This window comes from Bemisia tabaci, chromosome 1, assembly GCF_918797505.1.
Source record: "Bemisia tabaci chromosome 1, PGI_BMITA_v3".
Lineage (NCBI taxonomy): Eukaryota > Metazoa > Arthropoda > Insecta > Hemiptera > Aleyrodidae > Bemisia > Bemisia tabaci.
In genome coordinates this window covers 24,057,301-24,074,446 of record NC_092793.1, presented here as the reverse complement: position 1 = coordinate 24,074,446, position 17,146 = coordinate 24,057,301, and the positions used below count along the sequence as shown (strand labels likewise).

Here is a 17,146-nt window from a genome sequence, read left to right as displayed (position 1 = left end):
TTTTTTCGGCAGAGGAGCTCGTACCGTAGTACCTTGATTTATTTTGCAAAGCTTCGTACTCTCAAAGGGCGCCTATTATTCTTAAAATGTTGGAGCCCCTTCAATTTCGTTTGATACAACATCTCTGTTGTGGAATAGTTGCTTGAGGCGCCGTGGCACGCTGCGGTGCGGCGAGCAGCTGGCCAACTCCCAAAGCGCATTGGCGCCTACGAACCTAAGGGGATACTCCAAGCGTTGCACAATGCGTGAAGTATCCCCTTAGGTTTGTAGGCATTAGTGCGCGTTTTGCGCCGCCGCGGTAGCACTAGCACACCGCTCCGCTCGGTGTAGGCTCTGATATTTAAAATTGCGGAGTCGGCGTTTTTCAGCTCTTGATTTTGAAATGTTTGCACACTCTGCATGGATTTCCCTCATTTAAATTGATGAAAAAAATATGTATTTAAGGAAAATATAAAATGTGTTTTGTAAATATTAAGGTGGTTGCGTGTCAAATTTAATGATCCCCAAAGCTTTTTTAATTATTTCTTTTATATTTTGTGCTTTTACTGTGCTGCAGCGTGTGTATGCGCAACCAAACGCTTAAAATTGGACGTATTTGACTTTAAAAGATCGATGTACGTACGGGTTAAAACTAATGATTGCAAGCTTCCTCGTTTTTTCCCCATTTTTATTCATTTTTGTATAGTTTCTTTCAACACAAATCTTATTTTCCGCGTGGACGTAAACTACTGGACAAAACAGGTGCGCGGACAAATATCGTTGACGGAATGTCCTGAAACCGTAGTTACGATAACTATCGCGGTAGAAGACACAACTAAACCGATAGTTAGACTGCATTTTGCAATTTGGAACTATGAATTATGGCTCATCTGAAAAAACACTTATGTGCATGGGGAAACTAAGGGCACATACGTTGTTTTTAAACCGGGCCAGAATTTATAGTTTCAAATTGCAAAATGCAGTCCAGTTATACAACAACTACAATCAATAAGGTCAAGACTGAATCGCACTCAATATATTTCACAACACTGACGCGATAAACGCGATGAGAGCTGAAATGTAATAATTTGCCTCTTTCTTGCATTTTAGTTGAAAAAAGTCCTACTTTCTGTAAGAATTCATCATACTTTACGGGTTCAATTGCAAATATAGTTACGTTAGAGGAGAGAGTGGGACGAGATTATGGTGTGATAAAGCCGATCTTCGGTAGTATAATGATGTTCTTATGCGAAGAGGAACGATGGCTACCAATAAAAAAATCTGGAAAATTATAACGCAGTGACAAGACTTATTACTCCGAGGGCTGAAAGCTTGTTGAACAAAAACTGGCGAGAGACTTTGGAAAGTTGCGGTATCTCATTAAAGTAATTGAAGCGGATTCAGTGAAGCTTATGATTGAGTTGGAGGGAAGTTAGCTGGCCGACTTGGCGGGATATTGTTTGACGGGAAAAGTGACATTTCAAGACGAGGCCCGTTAGTGTCGCCCCTGTTCGGAGCAAATAGAGCTCGACGCCTCGTAATTTTCCGCATGGCTCAGCATTCAAATATTATCGTGTCAATTTGCTGAAACTCCCGCCGACCCGAGGCCGAAGGAAAGTGTTGCTCCTCTCTCGAAATATAGGGTTTTTGCAAATAACTCAAAATATCCTGAAAAGGAAACTTGGAGATGAGAGCCGTGCTGTAGTGTTGGTTGTGAAGAGGACTGGCATTACCGGGCATTCTTCAGCGTATAGGTACATATTGAGGCGGACATCTGCCATATTGGAAAAATAAAAAATGACCCCGAAAAATGATCTGGAGGTCATCGCAGACCTCAAGAAGTTTCGCAGCTTTAATGAGAGTACCTACAGCAGCTAGTGTTGCGTTCCATAATTTATCCGGCCACGTATGGTACCAATGTAAGTAAAAGTTTGGTTCCCTTGGCATAATTGATGAGAGATTGTCATCGGACACCAAAAGAGTCTTTGTTCACAACATGAAACACAATTTAGGGTTTCCTAATCCGCCTATCCGCCAGAACGTACAATTTAACTGATGTCTAGGGTCACATTTGAAGACAATTATTTTCATGATCTCTTATAAGTCACAGCCAAAGTCAATAAAACCATCCAAATATATTAAAAATAGTCGGATAAACATTTGAAGACTCTTAGCCTTTAAGTAAACTGTCGATTATTTGATTTAGTTGATTAACTTTGAATTGTTTAATTTGTTGAAATTGATTTTCCTACATTATAGCCAATATCATATTAAGAGAATGTGTTTTTTAGATGTATTTATACGTTTCAACCTTTTTTTCAATGTTAGTGTGTATCTAGGTCAATTCATAATGATACATTGTAACGTACGGGAACTTTCGGGCCAGCGTAAGCTTAGTGCGTGTGTGCGGCATGCGGCATGTCGCTTGGGCAGTGCAGAGGACGCGCGCGCGCGTTGCGCTGCGGCGCGTCCATTTTGCCCCAAGTGTCTTTCCTTGCGCGCGCCTTTCTCGGGTGTTTTGCGGCTTTTGTGTTGCAGATACGACCAAACGGACGAAATTTTCGACCTTTAGGACCGTAACTCGGCGTTTTCCACTAGAAAACAGTGTTATTTTGTCTAAAAACCTCAAATTTCAACCTGTGTCACTTAAGTCGTTTGAGCACCGGGTAAAAATTGTTTTAAAATTTTTTCCTTGCACAGGGCTTCTAATCTATCCACACATCAACTTTTAAGACCAGGACCTCCTTCGATTTCGAAAATTTAAAAAATAAGAAACACCCTAGCCGTGGTATTCACGCGCAAGAATCCGAAGTCATGAGAAAGTGGAGAACGTGAGGTAAATCAGTACGACAAAAGGAATTCTTCCGAAATAGGGGGAGGAACGATATATTTTAGAGGCGTTTTAGTATCTGTGTCTATTAACAATTATTGATTTAAAATAGCTTTCCCTTGTATACATTTGATGCTTCAAACGTAACAAAGTTTTACTGACATTGAGCGTTCTAACAATGATCCTACTTTTTTGGATAGGGTACTTTCCGGTGACGAAACTTGGATGTGGGGCTACGGTATGGGGACGAAACTCCAATCATCCATGTGGGTTGAAAGAGGTAGTGCAAGACCGAAAAAAGCGTGACAAATTCGGTCAAACATGAAAATCGCAGACCACTCATGAGGTTTCCTTACTTCAAGCCACGTACCAACAAAGCTAATTAAAAGTTTTCAAATTTGTGAATGTAGCTTTCTTAAGTATGTATTCAGCTATCATAGAAGTTCTAAAATACCTATCGGACGCACGGTGTGCTATTTATCGCCAAAATCCGGTTTCTTGTTAAACAAACGTCGTATGTCGATAGTTTTTTAGTTTAAATTATTAATTTTTTTAAATTGATTTTGAAAACCTTCCAAGCTTGTTAAAAAGTCTATTTGTAGATCTTGTGTATCATACTCTGTGGGAGGACAAGAAACTATGGCGCTTAGGTGTCGCAGAGCACCAGAGAGCGCTAGGGAAGCGGCTATTATGTGCCTATGTAAAGGTTCCAAGTCAGGAATATTTATTTTGAGTATAAAACTGGGTATTGGGCGTGATCTCTTACATACACATTCAGCCTTTGTGAATGAGTAAAACTTCGAACTTGCTTTATTCGGTTCGACCTTGATAAGACTTGGTTCCCCACGGTTAAACTCGATCCAATTTAGTAACTAGAATTAAACCGACCGGAACAGAGCAACAAATCGGAGAGACATTCCAAGTAGGAACACTAGCAAAATTTTCGTCCTCAAATTACGATACTTCTACTAGTTAAAGTTCGTCCCTGTTTATTCGCAATCACATGAGCTCCAGTCAATGCTGAAAATCGTGCCTCGTGCAGTGTTGACGCACAGAGAAAACATCGCATACGGTTCGTGGAGTGGGTCGATTGTTGAATCTTTATCGAATGAGCTGGGTCGATGGGTCCCTATCGCGGAAATAGTGTATATCGATCGAGATAAAAACAGGGATTCGATAAACATATCGATAAAGATTCAACAGTCCATGCCCAGCGTGAGCTTGGAGTCGAGCAGAAACAAGCTGCACTCAGAACTACGTGCCTCAGGAGAAAAAAGAAGGAAGGGGGGAGGGGGGTAATGACAGCTTACCTTTGTCGTCGGGACTGAATTCTAATTCAAAATTCGCCTTTTCTTCGTCCGTGTTCGTCATCATTTGCTTCCTAGTTTTGTGGCCACGGAAAACGGCTTGGATCTTTGTTGCCGCTTCGACTGTGTTCTGGTCCTCCGGATCGAATTCTGAAAAAAAAGAAGAAAAAATATCATTAGTAATTTACTTTCGACCCAGTGCTATCATTTCATGTTCGTCAAAAGCTCTGGGGCTCGGAACTTTTTTGTTCCAATTTATCCCACTCTATGACCGTCAAAGGTCCCTGGAACCTTTTTAGATTTTTTCAAAAGTTCCGAGAAAGTTCCAGAAAATTCAAAAGATTCAAAGATTTCAAAAGTTCCGGGAAAAATTCAGGAAAATCTCAATAGTTCTGTAATTCGGAAAGTTCCGTAGTTTCGTAGTTCCGGGAAACGAGGCTCTGTTTAGTGCTCGAAAGGCTTGCACGTAAAAAAATGCGCTAATCAAACAAAATCATGAAAGATAAATGAATGAACGGTTAAGACGCGGAATCCTTTTGTCAAAAATTAATTATTATTTCACAACGCAAAAGCCGTAATTAACCTCCCGATGCCTAAGCCGGGTCAAATTGACCCGAGGCTTGCAAACAAAACGTGACCGGCGGGTTTTATGGAGCCGGTACTTCCTCAGACATAGGCATAAAATTAATATAAATCCTCGGAAAAATAATCAGACATCAAATAGAAAAAAGAAAAAAGTCGAGTGTGCATCCAGACGAATATTGGAGAAACAAAATCGGGTTTTGTTTTTTAAACTTTTCTCCCGAATCTGAGCGACGCGGCACCTCATTGGAAGCACAGAACGAGCGGGGCATTGAGAGTTTGCGCCTAGTGGCATCGCGCGCGCCTTCAATTTTGAAGATACAACACGGACATCTATCAAGTACGAATAGTTGTATCTCTGCGCCGTCATCAACACACGTCTTTAACCATGCCTTATTTCCATAGTGTGTTCGTTTCCATTTGTCTTATTTAGTGGTGCTTCAACGGCTACTTGAGTAACACAGCCGAAGATCTTAGCTCCTCTGCCAAGGCAGTTTTTCCATTTAGTTTAATAATATTGGTCCATAAAACAAGGTCTCATGCGAGAATGGAACTATGAAATCATGTGACAGCACTTTACTAATGATCCCATTAGCTAGTCCTGGAATGTTTTATGAGAGCTTCATCAGTAGTTGTAACTGATTCCCTACTATACAGCATTTCCAGGAAAAAATTAGTTTCAAAGAAAGTTACCACTCTATGAGGTGCTTTTACTGAATTTTACTCCCAAAGAAACCCATTTTCATTTTTTCTCTCTTTTCAATCACAACGTGCATTTTACAAAATCCCTAAGCACAGCTTATTTGAAGATGAATAATTCAGGATTTAAAGTAGATCAGTACATGCAGGATCAATGAATAAAAACACAAAAGCACCCCGACCAGCATCACGATGATTGTGCCTGACTTATGGATTGAGGACAATTTTTTCAACGAATTCCTAAGAAAGATTTCGTTCAGCAAACACTGATCGCATTCTGAATCTCGCAGAAAATGTTTGAGCGAAGAGGGATTACTTTCATCCTTCGGTATTTAGTTTAACAATGAAAACAAAACGGAAGGACTATTAACGGAGTAAGGCTCGTTCGCAGAGAGAGATAGTTGACTGAGCGTTAGCAATAGGATTAGAATCCCGCAGCTGCCTTAGAGCCTTAATCAAATTTCTGCTATTCCGGTTTCTTTCAGAGAGAGACCAATCAAAAACGACAGGGGCCATGTTGTCATATTGTTGTAGGTCATCTTATCATCAATTACTCACATGTTTGTTAAATTTTTAAACCTACGTTAATGAATTACTCTGTGCCTTACTCACTTTTATTTGATCTTCGTTTAGTTTTGTGTTTCGAAGTGATGAAATTTCTTTACCCATCGTAGTTATTTTCTTACTTTGTTTGTTGTCGAGTAATAATGAATTTCCTCTTTAAATTGATGACTCCTCAGTATTTCGACCTTCTTTGAGGTAAGTAGGCCAAAAAACCAAACGCAGGTATACGGTTCGTGACCTATTACATGTTTTACATGCTTGATCTGTAATAAACTATAGAATGTGCCTTTGTTTAAAGAAAAAAAATTTAAGAACAAAGCAGTAGATATTCTACAATTGTCCTTTTTTTCCAAAAGGCATTATGTTGCACTCAAGTCCCATGCACATGGTTCCTTTCAGCATTAATACTTCCAAATCATGACGAAATGATTTACTACGAAATTAAAATAACTACATTTAATTTACAACTAAAATCAATGTTTCGGTTTTGTGAGAATGATACCCAATTTGATGTAATTTATATGAAATGTTTATTTATTTTTTCGTTCGTCCAATTCAAGATTACTATTTAAATATATTTTCCCTTCATGATTCAATTCCCATAAAAAAACGAGTCAAAATTTTGTTGTTCAGAGTTGGACTGTAACTATTAGATCATTTTGATTTTCCCACTCTCTTCCCACAGAGTATGGGTGACAATCAGCGTGGATAACAAACCCACCCATAATCTTCAGTGGTGACAACTGAAACAGCACGTGCGGCTTCAAACATACGAAGAAGAACATATTTGCCTGTCACAAATTAGTCTAATAGAAAACTAAAATGAACTCCAAGATCAATCTCCAATAATATTCACGTTGATGGCAAATATGACTAAATGGCAAGAGTGCATGATAAGAACAGCAAAAATCTTGGCGTTGACTGGAAGAAAAATATTCTGGCGCCAGGAATGACTTCCGCGTATGTTCCAGCGTTCAAACAAAGGGATTCCAGGGACTCCATCTTAGCGGGCACTGGGCCCCGAGGGGAGAATAACTCCTCCATGCCGTGTCGTTTTCCTTGGCACCGCACAGACCTCCTAGCTGAAGCATCTGCGTCATTTTACAACTAATGCTCCACTGCGTTCGTATGCTAATATTTTCTTGCACCGACCAAGTCTTGCAGGTCTTGCAGGCGTCGCTGTCTAATTTCCGATTCGGACTTTCCTCGATGCCTCGAGAGGAAAAAACGTGTACAGTTGTCTTTGCCCTTCTTTGTCTTTTCTGCAACCATTACATGGACGTATTTCTATCAAACGGAACTAAGCGCCAATTTGAGTTCCTTTTGAGGAATTTAGAATCCCGGATAGCGCGTTCTGTCAAACGGACCTAAACGCCATGGAAAAGCATTGCGAGTATAGGACGGAATAAGGCGGATGCTCGATTCTGCCGCCAATCCAAGCCCCCTTCTACCTTCCTCCCCCTATGGCGCTTAGGTCCGTTTGATAGAAATACGTCCACATATCATTCTCATGTATCAAGAAACGTTTGCACTTTCTTTATTCCGGTATAGATATAAAAAACATTATAATAAATGCATGAGAAGTTACTACAACATTATATAAATGTTCATTTACCAAAAAAGTTCAAATGTTTATAAGCTTAGAACGAATAAGTATTCTAGTTCCAGTTTCAGTTCTTTTAGTCAGTTTCCAGTTTTTTTAGTTCCAATTAATCCTCTAACATATTTCTTTTTTACCGGTTGATATAATGAAATTGTAACATTTCGAAACGTTCCGGATGTTTTCATTTATCCTCTGCTTTTTTGCAGCCGTCCCCCAAATTAAGTTGTTATTTTATTTTGTGTTTTGGCTTATTTAGTTGTTCTTCACTCTTTTCTTCTTCAGTTAGTCTATCATTCCCCCTCTTAGTCTTCAACAACTACCCCTCTCAACCAACAGAATCGCTTCATCTTCCCTTAGTCTGATTTGCGTATCGCTTTGTCTACCAATTTTAATTATGAGCCCGCAGACCGAGCTCATTTCATCCACTTTGCGGGGATTCCTGCCGAAAGTATTCCTTCATTTTAGAGCGTCTCCTTTTCGGGAGCGCAGTAAATTAGGGTAATAGCACCCTCGTAAAAGCGGATAACCGGTCCTCGGAACCATTCGGCTGCCTTTAGTGCGCTCGGCCACTAGATCGTACATTATTCAAAGGCCTCGTGTTTTGCGCGGATCCGCGGAGTGGCGGAAATTTGCAGGCTCGGCATCGACGCGTGTCGAGCACGTAACGGCGCACAGAGGATCCAGTCAATCAGAGTGGTCGGACATGAAATTTTTTACTAAAACTGCAAATTTTTATGCTTATTTCGTCACGTTTCAAACTTTAAGGGGTGCCTCTAGACGAAAATTTCGCGAGAAAACCAATGTAACAACTTTTAGTACTTCAAAGTTGTGTATAAACGGAGTTATAAGCGTTTGAAATTTCCACATTTTGCTCGATTTCTTTAATTGCCTCGATCCACTGTGCGGCGGTGCTGCTGCGCTGGCCCGGGGAAAAATCGGCTCATGAAAATTGAAAACGGGATCTCGGAGGTGGATTTGGGCGGGCGTTTAAGCGGCATTATGGGAAATTTAACGACTCAGCGCGGGAACAAAGGCGTGCCCCAGTTCGGCGCCAACCTCTAAGCCCTCTAACCGAGGATTTCGAAGCGACCCCCGGGCACACGTCGCTCAGTGTTTACTTGCGAATACAGGTCGATACAAGAATCACAAGACGCTATAGCCGTGTTCTCCGGGAGAGGAGTAGGTAACGCCGAAACTTTTGAAATGGAGCTTTTTCCGAAATTCGGTTAATTCGTCGTTTCTCTCACGAAGGAACGTAACTCCATTTCAATGTTGCCAAATCTACCCTCGTAAATTGCATATTGAACAGGAACATTTTTGGGCAATCCGAACTGGAAATTTCACTGATTTTTCAGATTTCATGCAAAAATCATGACAATTTTGATGAAAACTGCTTAGATGCAACTTTCTAAAATAAATTAATTGTTGAGTCAATTCGGCAACCTTGAGATGAAGTTACGTTGCTTCGGGCGGGTTACGACGAATTTAATGAACCACTAGACGAGATCTGAACTAGAACAAAAGCCCTTGTTTCTTCTTCAAATCCCATGTAGAAAACAATCCACACAACGAAAAGTTTGGAAAGTAACTCCTGAACCGTCGGCCTCCTGTGGTGTAGTGGTTGTAGCGCTTGCTCTATGATCGGGAGGTTCTGGGTTCGATTCTCGGTCAGGTGACCCGAGTTTGATGGTCTGAAACAACAGTTACCTGGGGCTGGCTTGGTTAGGGGCGGAGGGGAGATAGGGCTGTAGAGATGGTACGGTACAGCGCAGGATTATCCATCGAGGGATACTTGAAGGGCAAAGAAGAAGAAAAAACCAAATTCAAACAAATCATTAATAAAAGCTTAGAGGATCTTCTAAATTTTCTTGTTTGACACAGTCGGTTCCACGAACCTTTCTACTGGGCCGATTTTTATGATTTTTGTGGCTACTGACGGGTGACAATCCTCAAATGGCGAGGGGGGGGGAGGGAGCGTCCTCTGGTATTTTGATACAAAGTTGTTAAAAGAGATCTTATTTCACTGAAAAGCTGACCTGGACGAGGTACCAATTCCTGAAATCTTCGAACCAAATCTCAATTTACCCTTTGCAGAGTAACGAGATCCTATATCTCGAGTTTTGGCCTTGGAGCGAGCTTCTGCCACTCTATTAATTCCCAGCTTAATGGACAAATTATGCACCGACCGAGTTCCGTATCGATTCCGACAAAACCAGTCTATTAGAAAGCAGCAATTTAATTAAATATCATCGGATCGATTACTAAAATTGTCGACGGGACACGCCACGACCACGCTGAGATAGAGTGTTCACATTTATTCTTAATTGTGCTTTTGTCCGGATTGCTCTCGACTAGTTGGACTTATTTATGCTGAAAGAAACTATGTGCATGGATCTAAGTGTAACATAGTTCCTTTTTGCATAAATACGTCCAGCTGGTAAGCATTGCGCGATAATTGGACGCACTTGCGCAAAAGCAGACTATGTGCAATGGATTCCTTACGTAGATAGTTTTATTTTGTGTAAATACATCCGAATGGAACTCGAGCAACAGTGGCGTGGCGTGCTTTGCGATATATAGATCGATACGCCTCTGAAACCTATGAAAAAGATCGATTATTAGGGTGTTCGCAGCGAACACCTTAGTAATCGATTCTTTACCATAGCTTCAAATGGCGAGATATCGATAATCGATCATTCACGCCACGCCACTGTCGAGCAAGAACGGGTCGCAAGATCTTGATCGGCAAACTCTTGCAGCTTAGAATAATTTTTGGGCTCAAGGTCTCAGGTATCTGCTTTCCTTTTAGGTGGCCCGAGTTTGATGGTCTTAAGGGACTAATGTCGCGGGCTGGTTGTAGAATAGGGACTGAAGGGATACGGGGCTCTAACTGAAAGCGAAGTGACCACTTGTCAGGTATTTGAAGTAGGAACAAAAATTAAAACATAAAACAAATTCATTCACCTTCTGGGGATGAAAACCAGCCCTGTATCCTATCAAATATTTCTCTCTGCACTCCTGCTATCACTAAAGCTTTTTGGGGGTAATAGAGCCTTCGGAGTGGTGTGGATGTTACTCCTACTTTTTTAACACACTAGGAAAAAAATTTCTTGGATCCTGAGGTCAGAATCTTAAAAAAATTGACGAAAAACATACCCTTGATTCGACCGGCATTCGGCTTGAATTAAAAGCCGAGCCTCTTAATTTAAGTAACTTTCTATTTGATGATTTAAGCAGAACTGATGAAATCAAGAGTTTTATTTCTTGTCAATGTTTTTAAGAGTCTGGACTATGCACCCAGGAGACTTTGTTTCAGTGCAGTGTGCAAACTTTAATGATCCATTAAATAACTAAAATTCAGATCGGATAGGCGAGATTCTCTGTCTCTAACACGCATATATTCTGTTTCATGCTGAATTCAAGGCGAGATGTTACACACACTATCACTGTTATATGTCCCCTTAATTTAAAAGGACGTCTCGAATCACAGCTTGAAAGATTCCTGAGAGAGAAAAGGAAAAAGGCGCGGTCTGAAGGAGGGGTCTCTCCCCCCGGGAGGTATTAGCAGGGAAAAAAGCCGATACCATGACCTGTCAACAGCCGGGCCTGTTGGCGCCTTTATGCATAAATAATCGCGGGAGCAGAAAACCTGGGAACCGGCGTTGGCCGATAAAATATGAGAGAGACTATCGCGTAGCGACGCAGATTTTCGGGCAAAATCCGGTCCCTCCAACCGGCGGTTTCGGGGGAGCCCGGATGATCCGACAACGTGGATATCACGTCGCGCGCCCGGATGCACAAAGAAAGCGCCGGGGTTGAATTATGAATGCCAAGTTAACTCAGTTACAGCTGTCCCCTTGAATCTAGGCAATCTCGAGACACGTCTGCACGGAGAGTGAGCTTTCTCGGATATTGGCAGTCGGCACTGTCGGGACATGTCCTCTCGCCCCGTGCATACTCGGCGAGACGAAGAAAGCACGACGTGCATGCCACGAATTTCCTAGGAATAAAAAAAATCGGCGAGGGATACGACATGTGGACCGCGCTAAGCAGAAAGGAACCAAACCACATCAGCTATTGCCAAATTTAATGGGACAGTTTAAGTTTTTCCGTGAAAACGGTTGTACGGATTTTTATGCATATTCCATGAATTTTTTGCATTGTGCGACGCAAATTCCTTAAATTTAAAAAGAAAAAAAAAACCCGTACATCCGTTTTCTTGTGAAAAATTAAATCACTCGCAATCGGTTAAATTTGGGAGCAGCTGATGTGGCTTGGTCCCTTCCCGCCAAACGCGGTCCATATATGAGAGTTAATTTCGAATTCTACACTTAGGTTTATGAATTCCTCGAATTTTCTGCAGTAATAGTAAAATGTTTAACTTGCCTCGAATATATTGAAGGCCTTATACACGTACAGCGGTGTTTCCTAACTGTAAATTTTAAAGATCCAATTTAAAGTTACATATTTTTTTAAAATACAGTTTTAGAAAAAGCGTCGAAAAAAACCCCGGGTTTTCCGTATTTCAAATGAGAAAATGTTCTCGACTTAGAGATATTTCCTTAGGGAGTAGATTTGGGTGCCTGAATAGGAAAATTATTTCTGTGTCTGTACCGATCTCTGATTGTTTCATCAGTTACAGGCTCTTCATGGTGACCTTGTGGTCTAATGTACACTAACCGGATCCAGATGAATTCGCATTATCGTATGAGCAAAGAGTCATAGCTACGCTATAATTGTAATTTTCAGCAAAAATGTCCCTTGAAGTTTGCTCTGAACTCATTAAAAAAATATAGTATAAGGAAATTTTCATCATGTCTAGAACAATGTTGGCATCTTGTTTGTTTATATTCGACCAAACTAGCAGAGAGGCAATCATGAAAGCCAAAAACTCTCCAGCGAATCAGAGAGCGACATACTGTTTATGTTACAACAGAATTAAGATGGCAATGCTCTCCCGATGAGCGTACTTTAGAAAATATGACCTGAACGATTTCCCAAAAGATAATCGCAAAGCAGGTTCTCATCTCCTGAAGTAATTAAATGTTGTTATTGGTGTTTTATTTCCATTCGTTTGCCGATTCTTTTATATTTATTGGTGATTTATGCGTCCGGTACTCAATAACTTAACAAACTGCATGCAGGGCTGCGTCCTAGTCGTCGATAGAAGAAAAAGAGAAAATTACTTTTAAAGTCGTCAAAAATCAAATCCAATTTCAAATGGGATAACATCGCGCCAAAACAATTCGTGGCATCACAAAAAGAATTGACCGTCAAGTCTCCTTTCATCCGAGTTTGTTATTAATCACAATTTTAATGAGAGATAATGTATCTCGCTATTGGGCTTGCAATCTCGCTGTTTAAAATAAATATATTTCCCGTTTTATCAAAATAAAATTGTTCGTCCGTGTTGTGACCTGCACAGCGGTCATATTGCATTGACTTGAAACCGGAGGTTGTCGTTTCATAAGGCGTAATCAGCCCCAGGACAATGGAAAAAGTTATTTTTATTACTACAACTTCAAGCCACTTTGTTTCAGTCAGAAAAGCTGTTTTGGATTTTTTACTTCCGGATACACATTTCTCGCTAGAATTAAGTATTATAATACCTACTTTTAAGGCAATTCCTGCGTCGCACAATAGTCCCATTAACAAGAAAGGTGTGTAGAGAGCATCGCTAGAGGACATCTTCAGTGCAATAGACACTTAATTCTCGAGCATGTAACGCTTTTGAGAGATTTCTATAGCGCGTCAAATCCTTGGGCGCATGGAATCACCCATGAACCCGAAAAAGAGGTTATGTCTGTATTTAAATTTGATACATCAAAATACGAAACACATTGCGCATCGAAAAATAGAGCCACTGAATTGGTTCACTCTCACCTTGTCTATAGATTCTCTGCGGCTTTCAGATCGAAAGTGTGTGTTTTTTTTCTTCTTTTCCAAATTATTTCAACATGGGGGTGAAAAAACCGGCCGCTCCGAACATCAATTCGTCGCTCTTCTGACAGAAGGGCGTAAATCTATTTCCTCATGAGCCGCAGCAAGCATAGAATTATACGGTAAACAGGACTCATGTGGGAATTGAAATACACCCGACTGTCAGATAATCGACAAAATTGACGGAGGCAAACGAACACATGTTCGGCATTGCTTGCGAAACTGATCCCTCCCTGAGAAATGACAGATACCAATAAAATGTTGCCAATTCTCGTCTTGCCCTACTCCTTTTGACGTCATCCATCGCGGTAGTGACACCCATCTTGGTTTCTTCTACCTTGCTTTCATCTGTCAGCGTGATGCACATTTACACTGGTTGTTCGACATTAAACTCAGATGAAAGCAACGGGGAAGAAACCAAGGGTGTCACTATCGCTGATGACGTCATAAACACGACTTTTTAAAGAGCGATGTCTCGGTTTTTATTGAACGTAGAAAGTTGCGTTTGGACAGATTTTATTTTTCTCAGCTTATCTACAAGAATCAAGCATCAAGACACGATTTTATAACCAGCACTGGAAAAAGAAACACATTGGATCCAGAGTCCAGACTCTTAAAAACATCGACAAGAAAAAGTACTCTTGATTCAATCAGAATTTAGCTTAAATCAAGAACCAAGCCTCTTAATTTGAGCGGATTTCGTTTCGATTCAAGCAAAAATCCGATTGAATTAAGAGTATTTTTTCTTGTCAATGTTTTCAAGAGTCTGGACTCTAGATCCAATGTGTTTTTTTTCCAGTGAGCGCAACTGACCCATTTATGGCCGACTTCTCTCTTGGGATGTAAAAACATTGATATTTCTCAGGGAATTGTTCGGCAACGTGTAAAATACTTACACGGCGTTTCCCCGGAGCTGGAGAAGCGCTGCCAGGTGATATTGACACGAGCCGATGTTTATCGTGACATGTGAGAAAGGAAATAAAAACGGAGCCGCTGACAATGTAAATACTCGTGTACGTAGGAGCGCGGCTCGGCTCGGCTCCCAGCGACGACGGGTCCGGGCACGAAAACGAGAGAGCCTCCTTCTACGCCGCACAGTGGATCGAGTCAATAGGAGAGGTCGGACAAAATTTGGAAACTTTACACACTTATAACTCCGTTTATACACAATTTTGAGGTTCTATAAGTGGTTCCATTGGTTTTCTCGTAAAATTTTCTGCTAGGAGCTCCCATTGAACTTTAAAATGTGACGAAACAAACATCAAAATTTGCAGTTTTTGTCAAAAATTTCATGTCCGACCTCTCTAATTGACTGGATCCACTGTGCGTCGCGGAGGGTGAGAGAATCGCGGTCGCCAAACTCCAGCCCCAACTTTTACGAGACCTAACTTAAAATACTTTTCTCCAGGGCATAGAGAAAAAAAAGGAAGTGTTTGCATTTCGGGCATCTTGGAATTTTTTGATGATTTGATGACGTAGGTCGGTAAAGCGACGTCCCCTTCACGCTAAACGTCGCTGTACCGACCTACGTCATCAAATCATCATAAAATTCCAAGATGCCCGAAATGCAAACACCTCCTTTTTTTCTCTATGTCTCCAGGGTGAAAAGTAAGCTGGAATTCTCGTTGACATACCCTCCAAAAGCTCCCAATGCTCTTTTTTCTGTGCAGTGCTTTTTTCGGGCGGATTTTTTTTACAATCTTCGGTTTTCGGGTCGCAAATTTTCAAATACTTAAAATACTTATCTCCAGGTGAAAACTGAGCCGGAATTCTCGTCGACATACCCACCAAAAGCTCCCAATGCTCTTTTTTTCTGTGCAGTGCTTTTTTCGGGCAGATTTTTTTACAATCTTCGGCTTTTGGATCGCAAATTTTCAACTTGCAAATTTCAAGAGTCAACGTCTATATCGAAAACAACACGGCCATGCTAAGGAGGAACACCGTATGAAAATTCGAGAGTTTCCAAATTTCCCTTGATAAAACATGTATTTTTGAGAACATTCGTGCATTTGTTTCATTGGAATTTTCAGATATTTCAGATTAAATTGCGTACAAAATTGTCTGAAACTTTTGTGAAATAATATTCGCAGTTTTCCCAGTGAATTCGGTTTTTATCGGACGAAACTTGGCAACGTCTGGAGGCTCATACGGCGTTCTTCCTTAGCGAGGCAGAACATGATTCGATATGGGTTATTCTTGAGTTTTCCACCGGAGGTATGTCTGCACTGCATGTCGACGGCATAAGTCCACAATCATATATCTCGTTTGTGGTGTCTGAAAATCTTCGCCTCTATGTAATTTTTTTAGAGGTAACAAATTGACATCATTCCTTGAAGTTTTCGCAGAATTTTCTTTGCACAGAGAAGAAAATCACGGCGGTTTTAAAGGATTGCCGTTGAGTAGTTTTCCGTTTAAAAAATGAAGTATGGCACAGGAAGCGCCGGTTGGCGCAGAACGCATACCAGCGCCTACAAGAGTGCAGGAATACTTCACGCATTTCACCTAACACAGTGCAGTCCCTAGTCAGTGTGGAACGCAAGTCGACGGCGCGGCGCGGCGCGGCGTGCTGCCATGCCAGCGCGGCATGCGCACTGGCGCCTACAAACCTAACAGAGATACTTCACGCATTGCGCAATGCTTGAAGTATCCCTGTTAGGTTTGTAGGCGCCAATGCGCGCGTCACGCTGGTCGCGGGTCGCCCTCGCCCGCCGCGCCGCGGCGTAAGTCCGTAATCACATATCTCGTTTGCGGTGTCTGAAAATATTCGCCTCTATGTTGCTTTTTTTAAGGAGAACAAATGGACATCACTCCTTGGAGTTTTTGCAGAATCTCCTTCGCACAGAGAAGAAAAATTACGGCAGTTTTAAAGAATTGCCGTTGAGTAGTCTACCGTATAAAAAATGAAGTATGACAGGAAGTCTGCGACGTCGCAAACCGAGTTATGCGATTGCCGACTTATATCGCCGATGTGGAAAGCAAATGTAACCGAAGCATTTACACCCTCAGCTAAGCATGCCTCACCGCGTAAACTGCACTCGAAAAATATTAAAATAAATTCCACGATTTTTCCACGTGAATTAAGGAACGTCCCGGGGGGGAGGGGGGGGGATGACAGAGCCTGGACACTCGCGACAACACGCTAAAGGCGGAGTTTTCGCCGAGAGCTCTTTCTCGAATTGCGAGACTAGACCGGGAGAAAAACCGATTAAATAAAGAAATTGAAAGCTCAACCGAGCGAGTAAAGGGTATTGTGTGTCTCGACTTTGGGTTGAACGCAGGAATGCAACAGATCCGCTTGAAATCCTCTCGGGTGCTCACCGAGCTTCTCGCATTCTGGCCAGTCATCCCTCTTTGCACGGTGATACTGCCGTGATAAGGAAAAACGTCGTATGAACATTCGAGAGTTGCCAAATTTCCTTCACTAAAATGTTTATTTTTAAGGAAATTTATGAATATTTTTTCCTGAAATTCTCAGGAACTTCGGGTGAAATTGCGAACAAAATTATCTGAAAAATTGGAATAAAAATATTCATAAGTTTACCAGGAAAGTCGTGGCTTATCCAAGGAAATTTGGCAACGCCTGATGGTTCATAAGACGTTTTTTCTCAGCACGGCAGTGTTGGCCTCTGAACCGTTGAATCG

The 17,146-nt window shown here is 41.3% G+C and overlaps 1 protein-coding gene across 1 annotated transcript in view; it reads right to left on the bottom strand.

Annotated features, from left to right (window-relative positions):
• The window catches only part of LOC109041172 (uncharacterized), a 151,316-nt gene that overhangs the window by 32,465 nt on the left and 101,705 nt on the right, over positions 1-17,146 (bottom strand). Inside the window, exon 2 of the mRNA XM_019057405.2 lies at positions 4,120-4,266. Coding sequence (XP_018912950.2) covers positions 4,120-4,266 — 147 coding nt within the window. The remainder of the gene's footprint in view (positions 1-4,119; positions 4,267-17,146) is intronic.